The following is a 21544-nucleotide window of genomic DNA, read 5'->3' as shown; positions in this document are numbered from 1 at the left end:
GGACATTTTTCCACCCGATAGAGACGATAATCTACAACAAGGGAGAACTCTGGCTGAACCTGTTCTTTAATGGAGACCCAATTCAGACTGAATTCGCAACGCTGTCGGTTATGAATTCATAATCACTCCTGGCTGCGAACCTTTTCCTTTTTAGCTGTTAAGCTATTAACGAGAAGCTATTAACGAGAAGTTATGTTCGTTTGATATCACAAACCGCCGGTACTTAGCACTTTTCTTTTTGACTACAGGCTGTGTGTTTTCTCTTAGTTCAATATATGCACTGGCGGAAAGTAAACTACATGTCGTTAGCCTGGGATCCAGCCTGATTCACTACGTTCGGAGGATTTTTGTTTTCTCACTTCACTTATCAGTCTGGCCAGCCTGGATGGCTTGGATTGAGGCTTAAAATAATTAATATAGATTTTTTTTTTTATTTCTATGGGAAAAATGTATGGGCTTTCGATTTGTGGCACCACAAAATGGCCACCACTGCTATGCCCTATTGTGGGGAAAGCTTTCGCTGAAAACGGCAGATCGACAAGCTCACAACGCAACACGACACATTGTGAGCTTGTCGATCTGCTATTTTCCTGCGAAAGCTTTTCCCACAATACGGATGCTGAGGTTTGAGTGGTTCAGTAAAAAAAAACTAATTTGAGTACTTCTTCCACCACTAGATTTCACAAACCACCCGTACTTTGCACTTTTTCCTTGACTACAGGCTGTGTGTTTTATCTCTTAGTTCAATATGTGGATGTAGTTTTTTTTCACACCAGTGTTTGGTTTTTGGTCTGAGCTGCAGGGGGAAACCAAAATCCTCAAGCTGAAGAACCTGCGTCCTCAGGACTACGCCAACTACAGCTGCATCGCCTCGGTGCGCAACGTGTGCGGGATCCCCGACCGCAGCGTCATCTTCAGACTCACCAACAAGACAGGTACGGTTTACCACCGCAGGAGAACACCTTTAACGCTGCTTGTGGAAGATACACAGTGTTCATTTAACTCAAGAGAGTGTGTAATTAGGAACCAAATGGACATGTAATTACTCTGGGAGTGTATAATTGTACACTCCCAGAGTGAAAGGTAGGGTAAGTGATTTTCTGTGGTTTAAATAAGTGTTAAAGGTTTCATGACATCACATTTCTATTTATTTATTTTCTGTTATTTTTGGGGGGTTTTCTGACCCTAATTACACCCAAAGGATCGGTACTTTGAGCATTCAGTGGATTTTCTGTGGTCTGGGGTTTTCTGAATAATTAGGCTTAGAAAAGTGCTGTCATTGGCCTGTGGACTTTGATGTCAAAGTGCATTAATCCTGCCCCTTCTCCTTCCTGCCCCTCCCCTCCCCTCTCCTCCTCCTTTGGGGGGGGGGGGGGGAGCAAACTGAAAACCAAAAAAAACTTTTAACACATTGACTGCCAGGAATTCATTCATCCGCCTTGCCAGCGGTTTTACCTTATTTTGACGATCCACACGGACACGGATGTAAACAAAAGCTTTCTGGGGGGAGGGGGAGGGTCTCTTCTATCCAAAGGAGCAAATAGTTTTTAACCGCGATCGTCCATTCTGTTATCGGCAGTTGAATATGGCTCGTTCTCACAAATAAAACGCAGTCTGGGTGAAGAAATCCGAGCTAGATGTGTTTCTTTTTTTATATATCATTCTCTCGCAGTCAAGGGATAATTCCTAGATTGGCGAAGAGCGCCTTCTAGCGTAATCACTAAAACAAGATTTTTTTTGAAAGAATGCTTATATTATGTGTCCTTGGTGGTGAAGTGATGGATTTGAAAAAAAAACATAATATACGTCCTTGCCGGGCAATGTGTTAATACACGTTTTAAGGACCATGATAAAGACTTTATTGTTTTGTAAAACCAGCATGTCATGAAACCTTTAAATAGCTCTATATTCTGATAGTACTTATTGATATCTACAGTGACTGCCGAAACCTCACCCCCTCTTCTCTCCTTTCTCCCTCCATCCCCCTTGCAGCCTCTCCGTCCATCAAGCTGCTGGTGGAGGACCCCATTGTGGTGAACCCCGGCCAGACGGTGTCTCTGGTGTGCATCACCACGGGCGGCGAGCCCACGCCGGCGCTCAACTGGATCAGCAGCAACGACAGCCTGCCGCAGCGCAGCGTGGTGAAGGGCGGCACGCTCACCCTGCCCGCCATCACCTCCGACGAGGCGGGCGTCTACAGCTGCGTGGCCACCAACAACGTGGGCAACCCGGCCAAGAAGTCCACCGCCATCGTAGTGAGAGGTGAGAGAGAGTCCAAAGTCAGGATGTTTTTTTTTTTCATGCTCAGTAAACTCTTATGATGTGATTCACGTTAAAGGACAACGCCTGGAGAGTGAGGCAGGTACGGGTAGAGGGAGATCAAAGGGAGACCTTTGTTTCAGCTTCACCCAGATGTTGGCTGCTGAGATGGTTATTGATGAGCACTCATCAATGAGGGGCAGCAGTTCAGGGACACTTTGGTACCATAGACTGTATAAAAAGAATGGACGAAGCGACGCCATTGGTTTCTACAGACCGTAAATTAAGCTGATTGTTCAGGAATTTCAAATCCACCATCTTTCAATATCGCGTCATATCCTGCAGAATGCCACCAGACTAGTATTGGTTGGGTAGCTGTCAATCAAGAGCGGGGGCGGGGAGTGAATGCTATTGGTTGTGTAGCTTGTCAATCAAATCATCCGCCCTTCCTAGAGCATAGCCTACAGGCATAAACTACAGGCCATTCATATGAACTGTCACTTGAACTCTCTTCCTTATTCAAGTCAATTTCAAAGCAGGAAGCTGGACCCTTGTTTGGTACATACTGTAGACCAGGGCTGGGTGGTGCTTACCAGACGGCTTGACCTCTCTAACCACTAAGCTATAAGGCCAGAGTGGGCGGGGGAAGGGAGTCAAGGGACAGTGGGTGGTTGCAGAGTGGCCGGATGCAGAGACATTCAGCGGGGGGACAGGTACCATGGACATTGGGGGCGGAAGTGACTCATGGGTAGAGCGGGGCCGCTTTGGAACTGGAAGGTTTCCAGTTCGATCCTGGGCTTCCCCAGAGTTAGTGTCGAAGTGTCCTTGAGCAAGACACTGAACCTCTAATTGCTCCTGATGAGCAGGTTGGATGCATGGTTTCCTCCACCATCGGTATGTGAATGTGTGTGTGAATGGGTGAATGTAATGCACATTCATTGTAAATATAAATGCACCATTTACCATTTTACATTAGCAGGTGGCAGGCAAGAGAAAAGAGCAGATCCTAATCCTAATGTATACTTTGAGGACATGAGTCACATGATCTCGGTGCTTGTGTTCACTGTTCACGTCCACACGACACATCACGTCCAAGCGGTGTCGAGTCGTGTTGTGAATGAATGGCCCGGGCTAGCGGAAAGTCAAGGGCAACGCTTGAGGCAAAGCGCTGTGAAACCGCTCATTAAACACACGCTGATTAAAAGAGTGTTTGCAGCAATTAAAGCAAGCCAGACAGGAGCCATTAGAACGCTCTCTGAACATCAATGGCACAAGGATTTGTGTCCGAGACATTTTCCCTGAGCTAAGTGACAGTGCTGTAAAATAAATTATTGGTAACATAATGTCTATAGAACATACTTCGCTGTCAGACAGAAACCTCTTATCTCCATATTCAAACTTGTTATGTTTTTTTCCGAAAATTAACTACTTGATCATACTACAGCATTACGCAAAAGTATCAAAGTAGCCGAAGCTCGAAACGCTCAAAATCTCCTTGAAATATAATGGAGATAAGAGGTTTCTGCTCGACAGCAACAATATGTTTGTGACTTCCCCCAAGAGGGATAGTTAAGAAAGGAACCTGCAGTAACTGCACTTTTTTTTTTTTTTTTTACAGATTGCAGTGATCAGTGTAGCACAGTAGATATGGTTACAGTGTAGCACAGTAGATATGGTTACAGTGTAGCACAGTAGATATGGTTACAGTGTAGCACAGTATATATGGTTACAGTGTAGCACAGTAGATATGGTTACAGTGTAGCACAGTAGATATGGTTACAGTGTAGCACAGTAGATATGGTTACAGTGTAGCACAGTAGATATGGTTACAGTGTAACACAGTAGATATGGTTACAGTGTAGCACAGTAGATATGGTTACAGTGTAGCACAGTAGATATGGTTACAGTGTAACACAGTAGATATGGTTACAGTGTAGCACAGTAGATATGGTTACAGTGTAGCACAGTAGATATGGTTACAGTGTAGCACAGTAGATATGGTTACAGTGTAGCACAGTAGATATGGTTACAGTGTAGCACAGTAGATATGGTTACAGTGTAGCACAGTAGATATGGTTACAGTGTAGCACAGTAGATATGGTTACAGTGTAGCACAGTAGATATGGTTACAGTGTAGCACAGTAGATATGGTTACAGTGTAGCACAGTAGATATGGTTACAGTGTAGCACAGTAGATATGGTTACAGTGTAGCACAGTAGATATGGTTACAGTGTAGCACAGTAGATATGGTTACAGTGTAGCACAGTAGATATGGTTACAGTGTAGCACAGTAGATATGGTTACAGTGTAGCACAGTAGATATGGTTACAGTGTAGCACAGTAGATATGGTTACAGTGTAACACAGTAGATATGGTTACAGTGTAGCACAGTAGATATGGTTACAGTGTAGCACAGTAGATATGGTTACAGTGTAGCACAGTAGATATGGTTACAGTGTAGCACAGTAGATATGGTTACAGTGTAGCACAGTAGATATGGTTACAGTGTAGCACAGTAGATATGGTTACAGTGTAGCACAGTAGATATGGTTACAGTGTCGCAGAGTGGATGCACCTTAATCCCATGTATAACGCACTGACTTTTTTATTGTGCTCTTTTCCTCTAAGCACCTTAACGTCCATATGTATATCATGCACAGTATAAGTATAACATGCACAGTATACATACATTGCTGCTATGCTCAGGCACCTTAGTTTTTTTTTTTTTTTTTATTATCTCAGGTACTTTGTAAATATGTAGATAACTTGTCTGGCCTTCTGTTGCTCTCTTGTTTTGATCTCCTTCCCACTTGCCCCCCACCCCCTCTTCTTCTCCCTCTTCTTTCTATGGAAACTAACGTTGCGATGGGAACGATGTACAAAAACGAATTTCACCCACTTTTTTACCTTGTAAACCTGTGATGTGACAATAAAACTGATTCTGGATCACAGACCCATAGAGAGAGAGAGTTCTGTCATGCTTTCATCTCGCCGCAAAGCGGGCCGCTGTGGGCTATAGTTCCAAACATTGGAACTTCTTAATTGAGGTAGAATGCTATATTTCCGCATTCCATTCTTACAATGGGAGTCAACGCTATAGTGTAAAAAGTTTTTAGTGTAAAAAATAGCCTATCTACAAGCTCACAATGCGTCGCATCGCGATGCATTGTGAGCTTGTAGATCGGCTATTTTCAAATGGCCGAAATGTATATAGGGCTGAAGTGGGTAATGTACGTTTTGTAATAATAATCAGAATCTACAAAGTAACTAGTAACTTAAGTTTTCAAATAATTGTGGTGGAGTAAAAGTACAACATTTGACTCTGAGATGTAATGGAGTAGAAGTAAAAGTATTGGATATTGGAAATACTGAAGTAGAAGTACAAATACCTCAAAATTGTATTTAAGTAAATGTGCTTAGTTACGTTTACACCACTGCTGCTTGGACTGTAATGACTAATTCATGCTCCGTCCCGCGCCACTGAGCTTGTAGGTCTGCTATTTTCGACGCGCGACACTGTCGTGTGTCGGAGCATAAATGATGCGTAATGATGATGCGAAGCCAGACTCCTCCTGGACATGGACCACTATTAGAGGGAGACATTCGTACCGTCATATGGACAGGAGTCATTAGATGACAATAAATGAGTAAATACAAGTTTTATAGGACCGCTACTGGAGTGTATCCAATTTTCAATACTTTTACTTTTACTCCACTACATCTCTGAGGAAAATATTGTACTTTTACTCCTTACTATTATCATTTGTTAACTTTAGTTACTAGTTACTTTTCAGATATACATTATTATATTATAAAACATACATTAACCACTTCAGCCCTATTTTATACATACTGTAGGGCAGGCTATTTATAAATAACCGATCTACAAGCTCACAACACGTCGCATCGTGACGCGTTTTGAGCTTGTAGATCTGCTATTTTCAAACATTTTAGTAATTTTACTTTTGGTACTATATTTTGATGCCAATACTTTTGTACCTTTACTCGAGCAACATTTTGAACACAGGCCTTTTACTTGTTATGATGGAGTCGTGAACCTATAATGGCATGCCCAAAATAGGAATGTAAATGATTTAAAAAAAATGAATTTTTCTTTCTGTTTAACCCCTAAAAAAGATTCCATACTGTGTACATCCATATGAAACCAAAGTGCACACACACCCGCATTGGTCTAAAGTAACTAAGTACATTTACTCAAGTACTGTACTTAAGTACAATTTTGAGGTACTTTTACTTTACTGGAGTATTTCCAATTGTCTATACTTTTACTTCTACTCCTTTACTATCTCAGAGGCAAATAATGTACTTTTACTCCACAACTATTTGAAAGTTTTAGTTACTAGTTACTTTGCAGGTATACATTATTACATTATAAAACATACATTAACCACTTTAGCTCTATTTTATACCAAGGCTATTTGAAAATAGCCGATCTACAAGCTCACGAAGCGACACTTTGTGAGCTTGTAGATCGGCTATTTTCAAAAATTTTAGTACTTTTACTTTTGGTACTTCAAGTACATTTTGATACCAATACTTTTGTGCTTTTACTCAAGTAAATTTTGAATTCCGGACTTTTACTTGCAACAGAGTATTTCTACAATGCAGTATTGATACTTTTACTTACAGTAGCCTAAGTAAGAAATGTGAGTACTTTTTCCACTACTGCACGCACGCACTCGAACACGCGGCGCGCAAATAACCCCAACCCTAAAGAAATCCTTTTTCCTATTCCGTATAGAACGTGTCTTGATAAGACTGTACAGTAGAGCCGTAGAGTGAATGCAGTTACGGGACCAAACAAGAATGAGTTCTGTTCAAAAAGCTTTACTTCAGTAATCTCTCATGCGTGGTTAGTTTTTTTTGGGGGGGCGGATAAAACTTAATGTCAAATACATTATGTATTTTCCCAATTGCTTGACTATAAGGCATCCACCAGCTACACAAATGTTTGACTGACTCGACACTTTGAAGTGAGAAGAACAGGATGTGTTGAGGGCGGATAAGCTCTGTGTGTGTGTATGTGTGTGTGGGTGGGGGGGGGGGGGGGCAAATGTACCCACAAGTGTAGTTGAATTTGAGAAATAGGCATTATGAATACAATTTTCCCTGTCCTTGTTTTATGGTTAAATATATAGAAACCTCTTTATCTCAATATGTTAACGTTTACTGTTTTTTGGTAAATTAATTAATTAATCATACTTTAATTAATCATACTACAGCGTCACACAAAAGTAGCAGATCCACAAGCTTCCAACCGACAGCAACGATATATATATGTTTTTAAATAGCAAGTAGGAAAATATTCGGTTCTGCGTTAGGATTGCCTGAATCATACTTACAGTAGGCTAGTGGCACGCTGGTGTTGCACACCGAAAATATAAGAACAAAAAAACACATGGAGAACGGTTTCTACACGACAGCGACGAGAAACGGCTTAACCACATGAAACCCTATAGCATCCTTATTCTGGGCATGATTTCATAATAGCCAAACATTCAGCCAAAAAAGTCGACCCCCCCCCCAGTCAAACTGAAGTATAGAGGCTAAGTGGTTAAACGCAAGATCTGTATGTTGGATAACAGCACGGGTGCAGAGAAAGCAGACTCTAGCAAAGCGAGGCCAGACGGGGTGAGCCGCAACACGGGCGCATGTGGTGCATGAAGCATGTGGACGGGATGCGCTGACTGGTCAGCAGCATGGGCAGGGATGCACTGACCGGTCAGCAGCAGGGGCAGGGGAGACCCCCGTGCTGTGCTCGTTCAACCCCGTCTCCTCCAGTCCTTGAGATATGCCCCCCTCATTCAGTGTGTAGACCCACATCCTCTGACCAGCCAGACGGTAGCTTAACCCTTTAAGACCTGAGGTTCCGATTCTACAAAATGTCTTCTAAATCCTAACGGTTTTCTGAAAAACGTATGTTTCTATATCAGTGGTTTTCAAACTTTTTCATGTCAAGGTCCAAAATGATATGAATTTGGCCGCGGACCCCCATCTCAATTTTGTTTGTTCCAGGGACCCCCAGAAGCAAAGATTTGAGTTACAAATGTTTGCTTTAAAAACAGGTGTATTCAAAGATTTGCACACATTTTCTCGATTTTTCTAAAATAGCAGATCTACAAGCTCACTGCGCGGCACTCGGTGCCGCGCTATGAGCTTGTAGATCTGCTATTTTTGAATAGCCAAGGTGTAAAATTATGCTTTTTAGCTAAAATCAAAAAGTGACACAGATGCGTCCCAGGTCTTAATGGGTTAATTCTCCGGACATGCTGTCTTCACCCGCCCAAAAAAAACCCTCTCTCTGCCTGCCTTCTAGGGCCTTGGCTGTTGTCGGTGGAAGAAGAAGTACTCCTGGCTTTTACTTAAGTAAAAGTATAGCGAGTAAAAGTATCTGCTCAGAGGAAGTCTGAGGCCGAAACGTGTAAGCGTTTCCAATAAATGACGATGTGTATCTGTGTCTTGCATCCTTTATTTTGGAAGTGCCGCTTTTTCCACTTCGGTGGTATTTGATTATAGCGAAATAAGTCTTGGCATCAAAGAACATCACTGCCGGACAGAAACGTCTTATCTCCATATTCTAACTTTTTGTGTTTTTTCTTTTGTAAATTAAGGCCCTACTTGATTATACAACTACAGTGTCACACGAAAGTATCAAAAGTAGCAGATCCACAAGCTCGAAGCGCGGCGCGTAGCGACGCGTTTCGAGCTTGTGTATCTGCTACTTGAGGAACTTCTCGATGCTTTTGAATTTGAATCCTGAAAAGTTACAGTTTTGCCTCCGAGATGTAGTGGAATAGAAGCACAGTGTTCGAGAGAAAAATAACATAGAAAAATTGTACTTAAGTGTATACTTGAGTAACTGTGCATGGCTGCTTTCAACTAGACCCTGTGCCTTCCAGGCCTTGGCCTCGTCCTCAGCCAACCCCAGCAGGCCGCTGGCTTCACACGGCCCGGCACTCTCATGGATTAAGGGCCGCGACACGGTTCCTGCACTCTCAGGGCCAGCTCAAGGGCAGCGTTGCCATGTCTGGTTATCATAAGCGACTTAGGGCTCGTTTTTTAGTCGCTTGTAGATTTTTGGTGGTTGCGTTTTTCTGGGTCTCGTTTCCTAATGTTGTTTAAACCAGTGGTCCTCAAACATTTGTATGTCAAGGACCCTGATGGACAAAAGTATTTACCCCCCCCCCCATCTGAAAATATATTGTGCCAGGCAGGGACCCCCATACCAGACTTTTGTTGTTAAAATGATTTTAAAAAATATTCAAAATGTTTAATTTTTTTCAAGATTTTCTTTTGAAAATTAGATCTACAAGCTCACAACGCATCGCATAGCGGCTAGCTGTGAGCTTGTATTATAGGTTTATGGTTCTCATGTGGCCTACTGTATGTAGTCGCTTCTTTTGGGCTTGTTTTCATGAACCTGGTTGCTTATTTCTCTTGCAAAATCTGGCAACAGTGCCCGCTCAAGGGCAGCCGGGCGGAGGTGCAAAAAAAATGGTCTGGTGGTCACAGCGTTCTTGGTCTTCTTCTGTTTCCTCCAGTACTGGCAACACAATATGTTAAGGTATGATATGATATGATATGATATGATATGATATGATATGATATGATATGACATGACATGACATGACATGACAATGATATTATAATGATAATGGATTAATATTGATATTGATATTTATATTGATATGATATGATATGACTTGGCAATCCATACTTTTTAATCAGATCAAGTTCTGTCTGAAAGAGAGCAACTCTCTGATGGGATATTTATTCTGTCTTTCTCTTGTCGGTTGTCATCCTATACCCGTCGCCTAGCTCAGTAGCTCTCAAACCTTTTCATGTCAAGGACCCCCAGAATGATAATTATGCATAGCCTATGGCTGCGGACATCCATCTAAAACAGATTTGAGGTAAAAACATTTACTTAAAAAATAGACCGGCTATGAGCTTGTGTGAGAACCGTGGTGGGATTCTTTCACCCGAATATTTTTTTTGGCTGCTTATTCCGTCGGTTGTGAAATATTTGATTAGGAGTCTTGTCGACTGCGGAGGAGAGGGTGGAATTGACACGTCTGAAACTGGTTTCGTCGCTGCAGCTGGTACAAATAGGCAGCTGGCTGCGTGTCTGTCTGTGAAGCGCCGTGTTTTGGCTCCGCCGTGTGAAGTGGAAGAAATAAGCGACGCTGTATGCTTATCAAAGATATCACAAATCAAACGGTGTTGTGCCGACATGGATTTCGTCGAAGCGCTCCCGACAATTTGAGCTATATACACGTTTTTTTAATATAAACAAACTAGACAGCCCGACATTCTCAGTCTGTTTAGATGATGTGTCTGCACTCCCGTACACCCAGCTGGCACCGCACGCACGCAATACACACACACAAAGTATAAAGCGGTAGTTCTCAAACTTTTTCCTGTCAAGGACCCCCAAATTGATATATATTTGCCCACGGACCCCCATCTGAAAATGTTTTGTGCCAGGGACCCCCAGAAGAAACTATATGTGTTACCAAAGAATCCAAAATGATTCAACATTTTCAAAACACTTCGAAAATGTTAAAAAAATGCAGATGTACAAGCATTGAGGCGCGGTGCGAGCTTGTAGATCTTCTATTTTTAGATAGCCACGGTAACACATTTTGCTAGGGCCCCCCTGAAACCCCTTCCGAGGACCCCTGGGGGTCCCCGGACCCCACTTTGAGAACCACTTGGTACAGTATACAGTATATACGTGCAAATATGCACAATAATATCATCAGTGTCAACGTATCCATTTTGTAACTCTTGAGACATGTGCAAATGTAACCGAATGGACCCGTAAGTTATGGGGTCCATTTGGTTACATTTGTACAGTCTCAGAGTTTACATTGACCTACATTATTTAAATGTGCAGTGTACTCTGCACTGTATAATGCACATTATTATGCACACAGTCATATTATTCTGCTTGTCGTGACACGGATCATAAGCTCTGGTGACATTATTTATAGAGCGTTGAAAAACACACAGTGTCAGCGTGTACAGTATAATGTGTTGCATATTTAGTGAGTGTATATTTGTCTCTGTCAGGTGGAAACCTCATATGTCCAAAACTTGTTACTTTTCATCATTCAAATAAAAATAGCATCAAAAGTAGCAGATCTACAAGCTTGAAACGCGTCGCTTCGCGCCGCGTTTCAAGCTTGTAGATCTGCTACTTTTGATGCTTTTAGTGTGACGCTGTAGTATGATCAAGTAGGGCGTTAACAGTGGTGGGAAAAGTACTCGGATGTTTTACTCAAGTAAAAGTATCAATACTGCAATGTAGAAGTACTCTGTTACAAGTAAAAGTACCGGAATTAAAAACTGTACTTGAGTAAAAGTGCAAAAGTATTGTTATCAAAATGTACTTAAAGTATCAAAAGTAAAAGTGCTAAAATGTTTGAAAATTGCAGATCTACAAGCTCACAACGCGTTGCGATGCGACACTTTGTGAGCTTTTAGATTGGCTAAAATTAGGGTTAATTAGTTAATGTAAAGTTGTATAATGTACTGTACATCTGCAAAGTAACTAGTAACTAAAGTTTTCAAATAATTGTAGTGGAGTAAAAGTACAATATTTGTCTCTGAGATGTAGTGAATAAAAGTATAGATAATTGGAAATACTCTAGTAAAGTAAAAGTACCTTAAGTACAGTACTTGAGTAAATGTACTTAGTTACTTTACACCACTGGGCGTTAATTTACAAAAAAGTTAGAATACGGAGATAAGAGGTTTCTGCTCCGACGGCAATGGTATTTACACTGCGTGGGGGGGGTTGTGGCGTGTCTGTCCGCATAAGAACCAACAGGAGAATGACCCTTATCAAATTTGCTTTGGAATGAGTTGTGGGGCTGAAAAAAAAAAGCATGCATACATTTCCATTCATAAATGATAAGCCCGGCGCGGTTCGGCTGGCCAGGGCGCTCTGGCACAGACAAGATAACCGGCCAGACCTTACACACTCCATGGAGATGTCTTTGTGTTGCTCTGAGAGAGAGAGAGAGAGAGAGAGAGAGTGAGAGGGAGAGGGAGAAAGAGAGACTGGGCAAACGGTTCACGTACACGTTCTCAAAAAGGACTGCACGTGTATCCGAGAACATAGTGCAAATGTCAACTGCTTGCATAATGTACAGACATGTGGCCGTGCGTGTGTGTGTGTACAGTACAGTACATGTCAGTCCCTCTGGCCACCAGTGAGTAAGGCTGACATTGCTGCTTGAGGTCACAGCCTCAAGGTGGATAACGGCCATTAGCACCTGTGATTGTCAACGCTCTGCTGCATGCATGGTGCTAACTGTGTGTGTGATGCATTCATGGTGCTAACTGTGTGTGTGATGCATTCATGGTGCTAACTGTGTGTGTGATGCGTGCATGGTGTTAACTGTGTGATGCATTCATGGTGTTAGTGTGTGATGCATTCATGGTACTAGGCTGTAATGCATGCATGGTACTAGGCTGTAATGCATTCATGGTACTAGGCTGTAATGCATGCATGGTACTAGGCTGTAATGCATTCATGGTACTAGGCTGTAATGCATGCATGATAGGCCTACTAGCCTGTGATGCATGCATGGTACTAGCCTGTGATGCATGCATTGACCTAGCATGTGATGCATGCATGGTACTAGCCTGTGATGCATGCATAGTGCATGGTACTAGCCTGTGATGCATGCATAGTGCATGGTACTAGCCTGCGATGCATGCATAGTGCATGGTACTAGCCTGTAATGCATGCATTGCACTAGCCTGTAATGCATGCATGGTACTAGCCTCTGATAAATGCTTGCATGCATGCATGGCACTAGCCTCTGATGCATGCTTGCATGCATGGTACTAGCCTCTGATGCATGCTTGCATGCATGCATGCATGGTACTAGCCTCTGATGCATGCATGGTAGTGACCTGTAATGCATGCATGGTACTAGTCTGTGATGGATGGATGCATGTATGCATACTAGCCTGTAATGCATGCATGGTACTAGTCTGTGATGGATGCATGTATGCATACTAGCATGTGATGCATGCATGGTACTAGTCTGTGATGGATGCATGTATGCATACTAGCATGTGATGCATGCATGGTACTAGTCTGTGATGGATGCATGTATGCATACTAGCATGTAATGAATGCATGGTGCTGGCGTGTGGCTCTAGAGTGTGGTTTGTGTCTGTGTGTACAGCATTCACGTAAAGTACTGTATGTTTGCACACATGTGTGCACGTGGTCATATACTATATACTGTACATTGTACATACTGTGTGTGTGTACAATGTGTTCTTGCGGGCGTGTATGTATTCATACAACATTCACGTTTATGTTCTGTGTTTTTTGGTGATGGTACTGCATGTTGTCCTCTGATGTGTTTAACCTTGAGTGGAGGGAGAGAGGAGGGAGAGAGAGAGGGAGAGAGAGGGATGGGAGGCAGGATAGCAAGTGTGAGAGAGGAGGTGAGTGGTGGATGGAGAGCACACAGCACGGTGTCTCTAGAGAGAGAGAGAGAGAGAGAGAGAGAGAGAGAGAGAGAGAGAGAGAGAGAGAGAGAGAGAGAGAGAGAGAGAGAGAGAGAGAGAGAGAGAGAGAGAGAGAGAGAGAGAGAGAGTAGAGAGAGAGAGAGAGAGAGAGAGAGAGAGAGAGAGAGAGAGAGAGAGAGAGAGAGAGAGAGAGAGAGAGAGACCAACATGAAAAATGAGACCACAGATTGACGGATGGGACACGAGACAGAGATGGAGTGTGGGAAGGAGCTGAGAAAGTTCTTTTTTAGGCTCTATGCGCACGAACGCACGCACACACACACACAGTGAGAAAGACAGACAGACACAGAGAGAGAGAGATATTTCCTGTTAATTCTGTTCTCTTGGAATCATTCAGAATGTAATGATGTTGGTGTGTGTGTGTGTGTGCGTTTTTGTCTGCGTTTGACACAGTCAAATCCTCCTCGTTCATTTATCCATTTTTAATGGACCCGTACGGGCGGGGTGGGGGGGGGGGATGAAATGTGCCTCCGCTGTACAACGTGTGCGTGTCACAGTCAGTATGTCGGGGACAGCGTGTACCTTTGCCCCGCTAAGAAGTGTCCCCTGTGGGGACATTGTAATCCCGACGTGTGACACGAGCTCTCTGTGGAAGAGACGACAGCCACGACTGGGGCCTTTTTTTTTTCTTTCTTCCTTTCTTTCTTTGTGTGATTATCTGCACTTTTCATGTACGGGGGCAGCCATTATTTCTGCAAGACTATTATAAAACCACAGACAATCATCCTCCGCTGCTGTAGGAATATTCAAATATGGACAATAATGAGCCAGAGACACCCGGGAGCGCACCTGAACACATGCTACGCTATAATCTTCATTGAACTGTGTGTGACCTCTGTAATACAATAGAGGAGGAAAAAAAAGCAGGTCTTATTATCCGTATATCTGTGAGGAGAACCTAACGGTATGCATATATTATTATCACAAGCAGGACCTTTACTTTTGTCTCTTGATCATTCCCACGCGGAAGGAACGGCACTGGTAAAAAGGCATCTTTTGAGGAGAGCAGTACAAAAAGCTTGAATTGCTGTTGGAAGTTTGATTTAACCCATTTAGACCGGGAAAGCATTTTTTTTTCTTTGGCTATTCAAAAATAGCAGATATACAAGCTTGTAGATCTTCTATTTTTGAATTTGTGCAAATCTTTGAATATATATTTTATTCAAAGCAAACATTTGTAACATTTGGCGATTCTACAAATGTGTTCTAAATTCTAACACTTTTTTGAAAAACTTTTGTTTCTATATCAGTGGTTCTCAAACTTTTTCATGTCAACAACCCCCAAAATGTATTTGGCTGCGGACCCCCATCTAAACATATCTAGTTTCAGGGACCCCCATAAAGCAAAGATTTGAGTTAAAAACGCTTTAAAATATATATGTATTCAAAGATTTGCACACATTTTCACGATTTTTCTAAAAATAGCAGATCTACAATCTCGTAGCGCGGGACTTGGTGCCGCGCTACGAGATTGTATACTGTATCTGCTATTTTTGAATAGCAAAAGTATAAAACACAGGTTACACAGATGCGTTCCCGGTTTGAATGGCTTAACAAAAAAAAACAGCTTTCATCCCTCTCTTCTTTCTGGAACGCGGAGACTGCCAAGGTTCAATGACAGAGAGCGCCAGGGGTGATGAAAGGAAACAGAACTTACAAAAGCCATCAATAATTCAGGTGGAACATGTTTTCGTGTACAGTATGTATGTTAACTTGCTGTTTTGCGGCCCATTGCCTCAGATACCGGAGATGCTTTCATAACTACTTGAAGACCCACTCGCCCCCAAAAATCATGTTTTTGTGTTTGGTTAATGTCTTTTTGAAGTTTACCCATGAATATCCTGGTAGTTTCTTCTTGCGCTCTGCAATATCACCAAAGCATTAACATAGAGTTCTACAACAAAATAAAAACGGGTTTTCAGACTATAGTGCTCACTGAAAATAGGTTGTACGCAAAGCAACTCAGACGAGGAGTGATGTCACATGACGGAAGTACATTATGCATTATACATTATACATGCATTACACATTATGCAAGTACATTATACATTACGGAAGTACATTATGACGTTTTATGATGCAAAACAAGCGCTTCCGACCCCTTGTGACCAGACCCCACTGCGGGTTCCGTCAACCAAGGAGCCTTGCCGTCAACGACAAAGTTTTTAGTTTTGTTGGTGTGTGTATGCATTTTCTGTGGATCACCCAAATTCTGGAGAATCAAATGTATGCATAATTCATAAGGTATGGAATAGTAAATGAGAGTAAAGAAAATGGTAGCCTACTTTAAAGCTTGTTTAGGGACATTTTGTAAATGTAATTTTTTTTAACAGAGAATATTTTTCTGACATGGACATGTGGACAAGGACTTTGAGCCTGATTTATATTTCATCGTATGATGGTGAAGCATGGCGAAAATAACCATGCTACTCACACAGATCTTCAATTCTAGAAAAACAGTTTGAATGTTTTTGAACATTTTCTCCTACAAAGACATGGGTTGAAAGTGGTTCAAAATGTGTTCTAAATTCTCACACTTTTTTGAAAAACTTTTGTTTCTATATCAGTGGTTCTCAAACTTTTTCATGTCAACAACCCCCAAAATGTATTTGGTCCCCCATTTAGACCCCCATCTAAACATGTCTAGTTTCAGGGACCCCTGAAAACTAGATATGTTATGCTGGCGTCTCATTGGCCGATATGCTGGCGTCTCATTGGCTGAGATGTTCAGTTGGAGTTTCTATAGGCCTACGTTTTCCTGCAAACATCACTTGTTCTTTTCCTGCTTTGCTCAGATCTGGCCAATCGGCTCACAGCTTGGCCTTATTTGCCAGAAGAGTTTAGCGGTCCATCCCTCTGACCGGCTGCTTCTCTCCGTAAAAAAAAAGAAAACGCTGCCATTACTGTACCACTGGCACTTCAACACCCACAAACATGCATACTGTATTACATACACACTGTACTTTATGGATAAAACACACGCACATACATGCATCACCCACATTTGCTCTTATAAGTTATGACTGAATGAATTAAGCTCAGGAAATGATGCAACATAAAGTGTTTGGAGACACACTTTACCTTCCGACTAAATGGGAAAGTCCTGTTACCGGGCAGAACCCTCATGAAAGATTAATCTGCTTTCGGTCTGGATTTGTGGTGGTGGGTGCTGCATAAAAATTTAAAATAAAGTTCCCATCCCAAACACCACCACCTACACAAAACGAAAGGGATTACTTTATGTTTTATTTATATATGTGTACCCCCTTTTTCGTCCAATTTAGTCGTTAAGCCAATTAACCCTCGCCAAACTTTTTTCTGTTGCCACTGCTGCTATTCTACCCTACTAGCTGCCAGTCAGGAGCCCCCACCGGGAGGACGTATAGCACCTCCGTTCTACTCCTCCCGTTCAATGCCCCTCCCCCCCCCCCCCCACCCCCCTGCTGACAGGAAGTTTTGAAAAATATTTGAAAAATATCAAAATAGTTTTTTTTTTTTTTTTTACACAAATCTTCTCTTCTGGGGGGTCCCCTGGCACAAAAAAAGTCTGAGAACCCCCTGCCCTGCTGCCGTGAACAGAAACCCTGGCGCCACAAAAGCGCCCTAGAAATGGGTTATTTTAACCCATTCAAACCGGGAACGCATCTGTGTAATCAATTTAACCATTATTTTTATACTTTGGCCATTCAAAAATAGCAGATCTACAAGCGCATAGCGTGGCACTGAGTGCCGTGCTATGCACTTGTAGATCTGCTATTTTTGAAAAATCGTGAAAATGTTTGCAAATCTTTGAATATACATATACATACAAATGTTCGCTTTGAAAAAATATAATAAAACATATTTTTGAATAGCCCAAAGAATTCTTGAGATGACACAGATTGCGTTCCCGGATTGAATTGGTTAAAAGATATCGTGCATGCTGTCTGACTCTCCATGGTTGTGCATCGGGATTGCAACTTCCTTTATCCGCCACAACTGTCCAGTGAAATGCAGATGAAGTGGCCACTTATCTCGCTTGAGCGCCAGGCAGTCATCGTAACAGAAATTGCCTACTTGCAATTCAGTGTTTTCCAGTCGGATAAAACATCCGAAGGCCAAGGTTTATTTATAACGCACATTTTCATTCAGAGAGAGAGAGAGAGGCAATTCAAAGTGCCTTCACATATAAACTAGACAGAAAAGAACGGAAGCCTAGAAAAATAAAAAAGATTAAGGGAAAACAGATTTCAATGTTCGAGGCAGCGGTGGGTTTAAACAAATGCATGAGTAACTGCCGCCGTGGTGGAGGCTTGTACTGTACTGTACTGTACTGTACTGTACTGCACTGTACTGCAGTGGTTCTCAACCAGTGGTCCGGGGAAAATATCTTTTCAAATGGGAGTCCGTGGACTAAATATGTGTCAATTTGGGGGTCCTTGACGCGAAAAAGGTTGAAAACCTCTGCTGTACTGTACTGTAATGCAGTGGTTCTCAAAGTGGGGTCCGGGGACCGCCAGGGGTCCTTGAGGGGGTTCCAGGGGTCCCCAGCCAAATGATTAATAGTTAGGAACCAATGAATGAATATCTTTATTGCAGACTCATGGTCCAAAGAAAAATATGCAGTTACATAAGTAGAAACAGTCCAAATGAACATGTTAGACAGGGCATTGACAGTTGTGACTCTTATAAATACAGGCTTTTTAAGTCAATGTCTCCTCCTAAGGCTAGAGGAGTATCTAGTGCAGCTCTTCCCAGGGTTACTTATATACTGACAATGATGCTATTCACAGACTCATCCAAGCGACACGTGAATCTATATGCATTGAGTTCCGCACGAGCAGCTTGAAAAGTATTGACTCGTGCAGCCGCAAACATTTCACTCACACTGCAACCGTCTCTAGGCCTTCTGAGTAAAATTATCATTGCATCATTATGGGCTACTATGAAGTTTCTGAAAACAAGTGGGCAGTGTAGAGTGGCGTACAGCAGTGGTGGAAAGTAACTAAGTACATTTACTTAAGTGCTGTACTTGAGTACAATTTTGAGGTATTTGTACTTTACTTGAGTATTTCCAATTTCCAATACTTTTACTTCTACTCCATTACATCTCAGAGGCAAACATTTTTACTCTACTACAATTATTTGAAAACTTTAGTTACTAGTTACTGTGCAGATATAAATTATTACATTATAAAACATACATTAACCACTTTAGCCCTATTTTACACCTAGGCTATTTGAAAATAGCCGATCTACAAGCTCACAACACGTTGCATCGCGACACGTTGTGAGCTTGTAGATCTGCTATTTAAAATAATGTTTGTACTTTTACTTTTGTTACTTTAAGTACATTTTGATACCAATACTTTTGTACTTTTACTCAAGCCATTTTTGAATTCCGGACTTTTACTTGTAATGGAGTACTTCGACATTGCAGTATTGATCCTTTTACTTAAGTAAAACATTTGAGTACTTTTTCCAACACTGGTGTACAGTAAGCTCTACATAGAGTGATCTTAACGGCTTCTGAGCACATGCTAAACTGCGAGGATGTTCGCCCATAAATCCTGCGGCACTGTCTGTGAATATCATCATCATCATCATCTGTTGTCTTTGGTCTAATGCATAATCAAACTAGGGGTCCTTGGTATTAAAATAGATGAGAATTACTGTAAAAAATCATCTTTTATTTGGGGGTCCCTGGCATATCTTTTGAAATGGGGGGCCTGTATTTGTCAATTTGGGGGTTCTTGAAAAAACATTGAGAAGCATTGATGTAATGTAAATATATAGCACAGACCTGAAGGCTGGGTGGGTCACCGCATGGCTGCTGTCTGAGGACACCAGGCTGGGGACATGGTGACGGATATTGTTCACTGGGTTTCGGACATGGAGACAGTCCTCTGGGCTGGGGGACAACCGACCCCTCCCGCTCACTCAGATCAGCTAACGGCTAACCTTCCCTAAAACACACGGGATAATTAACCATGCTCCACATGTACCAGACTCTTCTCCCTCCTGGTTCCCAAACTGTGTAATAAACTCCCCATTGCAGTCAGAACTGCAGACTCACTCTCATCGCTTCAGACTCCACCTCACCCCCGGCTTATAGTGCTTCAATCTCCCTATATGCAGTGGCAGAAAAAGTACTCAAATTGTTTACTTAAGTAAAAGTATCAATACTGCAATGTAGAAATACACTGTTACAAGTAAAAGTCCAGAATTCTACATTTACTTGATTAAAAGTACAAAAGTATTGGCATCAACATGTACTTAAAGTACCAAAAGTAAAAGTAATATAATGTTTGAAAATAGCAGTTCACAACGCGTCGCGATGATCTCTGTCGGTGGCCCGTCAAATGCCACGTAACTTTTTTTTTTAACCAATCACGTTGCTTATGCAAGGTCCCGTGAAGGGGGTTGGCCATTGCGGCAATTGAGATTGGATGCGTCACCAAATCACATGGCTACGTCACTAGTTAGGAGACTAGGATAAAGATACCAAGGATTAGTGACTGACGTCACTGTTATACGACACCATACACTCGGCGGCATACGCTCAAAGTTGATTATGGGTGCGGTCGGAAATACAGCACTGAGCGCACTGGCCAATACAAACTAATAGGCGAGTGCGCTCCGGTGCGCAATTTCCAAACGCACCCTCTAAGATACCAAGGATGCGTTGGTGATGTCACTGTCATGTGACAATTGTTACGTTACGTTGGCTTCGCAGCGAGGGGGGGGGAGTGGGGCATAAAAGGCGATAGCTCTTGTTTCTTAGGTTTGTTTATCTTGACCACACATGTTAAGAATGTAACTCAGATAACATGTCATTCAGACAGATGGCGTGGGTTCATTGTTTACCTGGTATCCTACAGTTTCAATTTTACACATTGTTATTTAGATACAAGCATATTGTTGACAGATGCTATGTTCATGCCATAACCTGGTATCCTAGTTTCTTGAGGCACTTATGCTCCAATGTATGCACTGGAGTGTATCCATTCCATGTATGCGATTGTTTACCTTGCTTATTGTACAGTGAAGTCGCTCTGGATAAGAGCGTCTCCTAAATTTGTGAATCGTAAATGTATACCGTCTCTGTCGGGTGGAAACCTCATACGTCCAAAACTGTTACTTTTGAAAAATAGCATAAGTAGCAGATCGACAAGCCCAAAATGCGTTGCTTCGCGCCGTGTTTTGACACAGACAGACAGACAGACAGACAGACAGACAGACAGACAGGCAGAGGACATTGGAGACAGGGATTAAGTTCTCAGGGGTGCAATCAGATGTTTCTCCACAGCACATGGTATTGTTGTGGTATTTCAGTATTGTCTGTCTTAGCGGTGCTATCACAACCTTGAGCTAAATGTGTCATGTTATGAGGCCAATTTGTACTTTCTGTACTGTGTGTGGGGATGGGGGAGGGGGTGGCTGTTGGACAGTCAAGGCTGTTTTTTTTTGCTGTGTCAGACTCAGTAATTGCTCCAGTGTGACTTGTGAAGAGAATTGGGCTTGAGGTTATTTCTCTCTCTAAATATATACTTGTATATTTTACAACAACAATGAAAGTGATACCAAAAAAAGAATCTACAGACAGTTAAAAAGTGAACCATGTTGGATCTTGATAAATAACTTTTTAGGAGCTGTAATATGGTGTTATATATTATATGAAGTGAGCTTTTTGTGTGGGCAAGAGTACAGATTGTAGCTTGGAGA

General features: G+C 42.1%; 1 protein-coding gene across 1 annotated transcript in view; it reads left to right on the top strand.

Annotated features, from left to right (window-relative positions):
- LOC308102587 (MAM domain-containing glycosylphosphatidylinositol anchor protein 2) overlaps positions 1-21544 on the top strand; it is a gene marked incomplete at both ends in the record, with an annotated part of 464799 nt that overhangs the window by 256885 nt on the left and 186370 nt on the right. The window contains 2 exon segments of the mRNA XM_080452356.1: positions 803-935; positions 1993-2262. Of these exon segments, the coding sequence (XP_080308482.1) occupies positions 803-935; positions 1993-2262 (403 nt within the window).

This window comes from Gymnoscopelus braueri (assembly GCF_963280865.1).
Source record: "Gymnoscopelus braueri genome assembly, chromosome: 16".
In the NCBI taxonomy this organism is placed as follows: domain Eukaryota; kingdom Metazoa; phylum Chordata; class Actinopteri; order Myctophiformes; family Myctophidae; genus Gymnoscopelus; species Gymnoscopelus braueri.
This window is presented reverse-complemented; position numbering and strand designations above follow the sequence as displayed.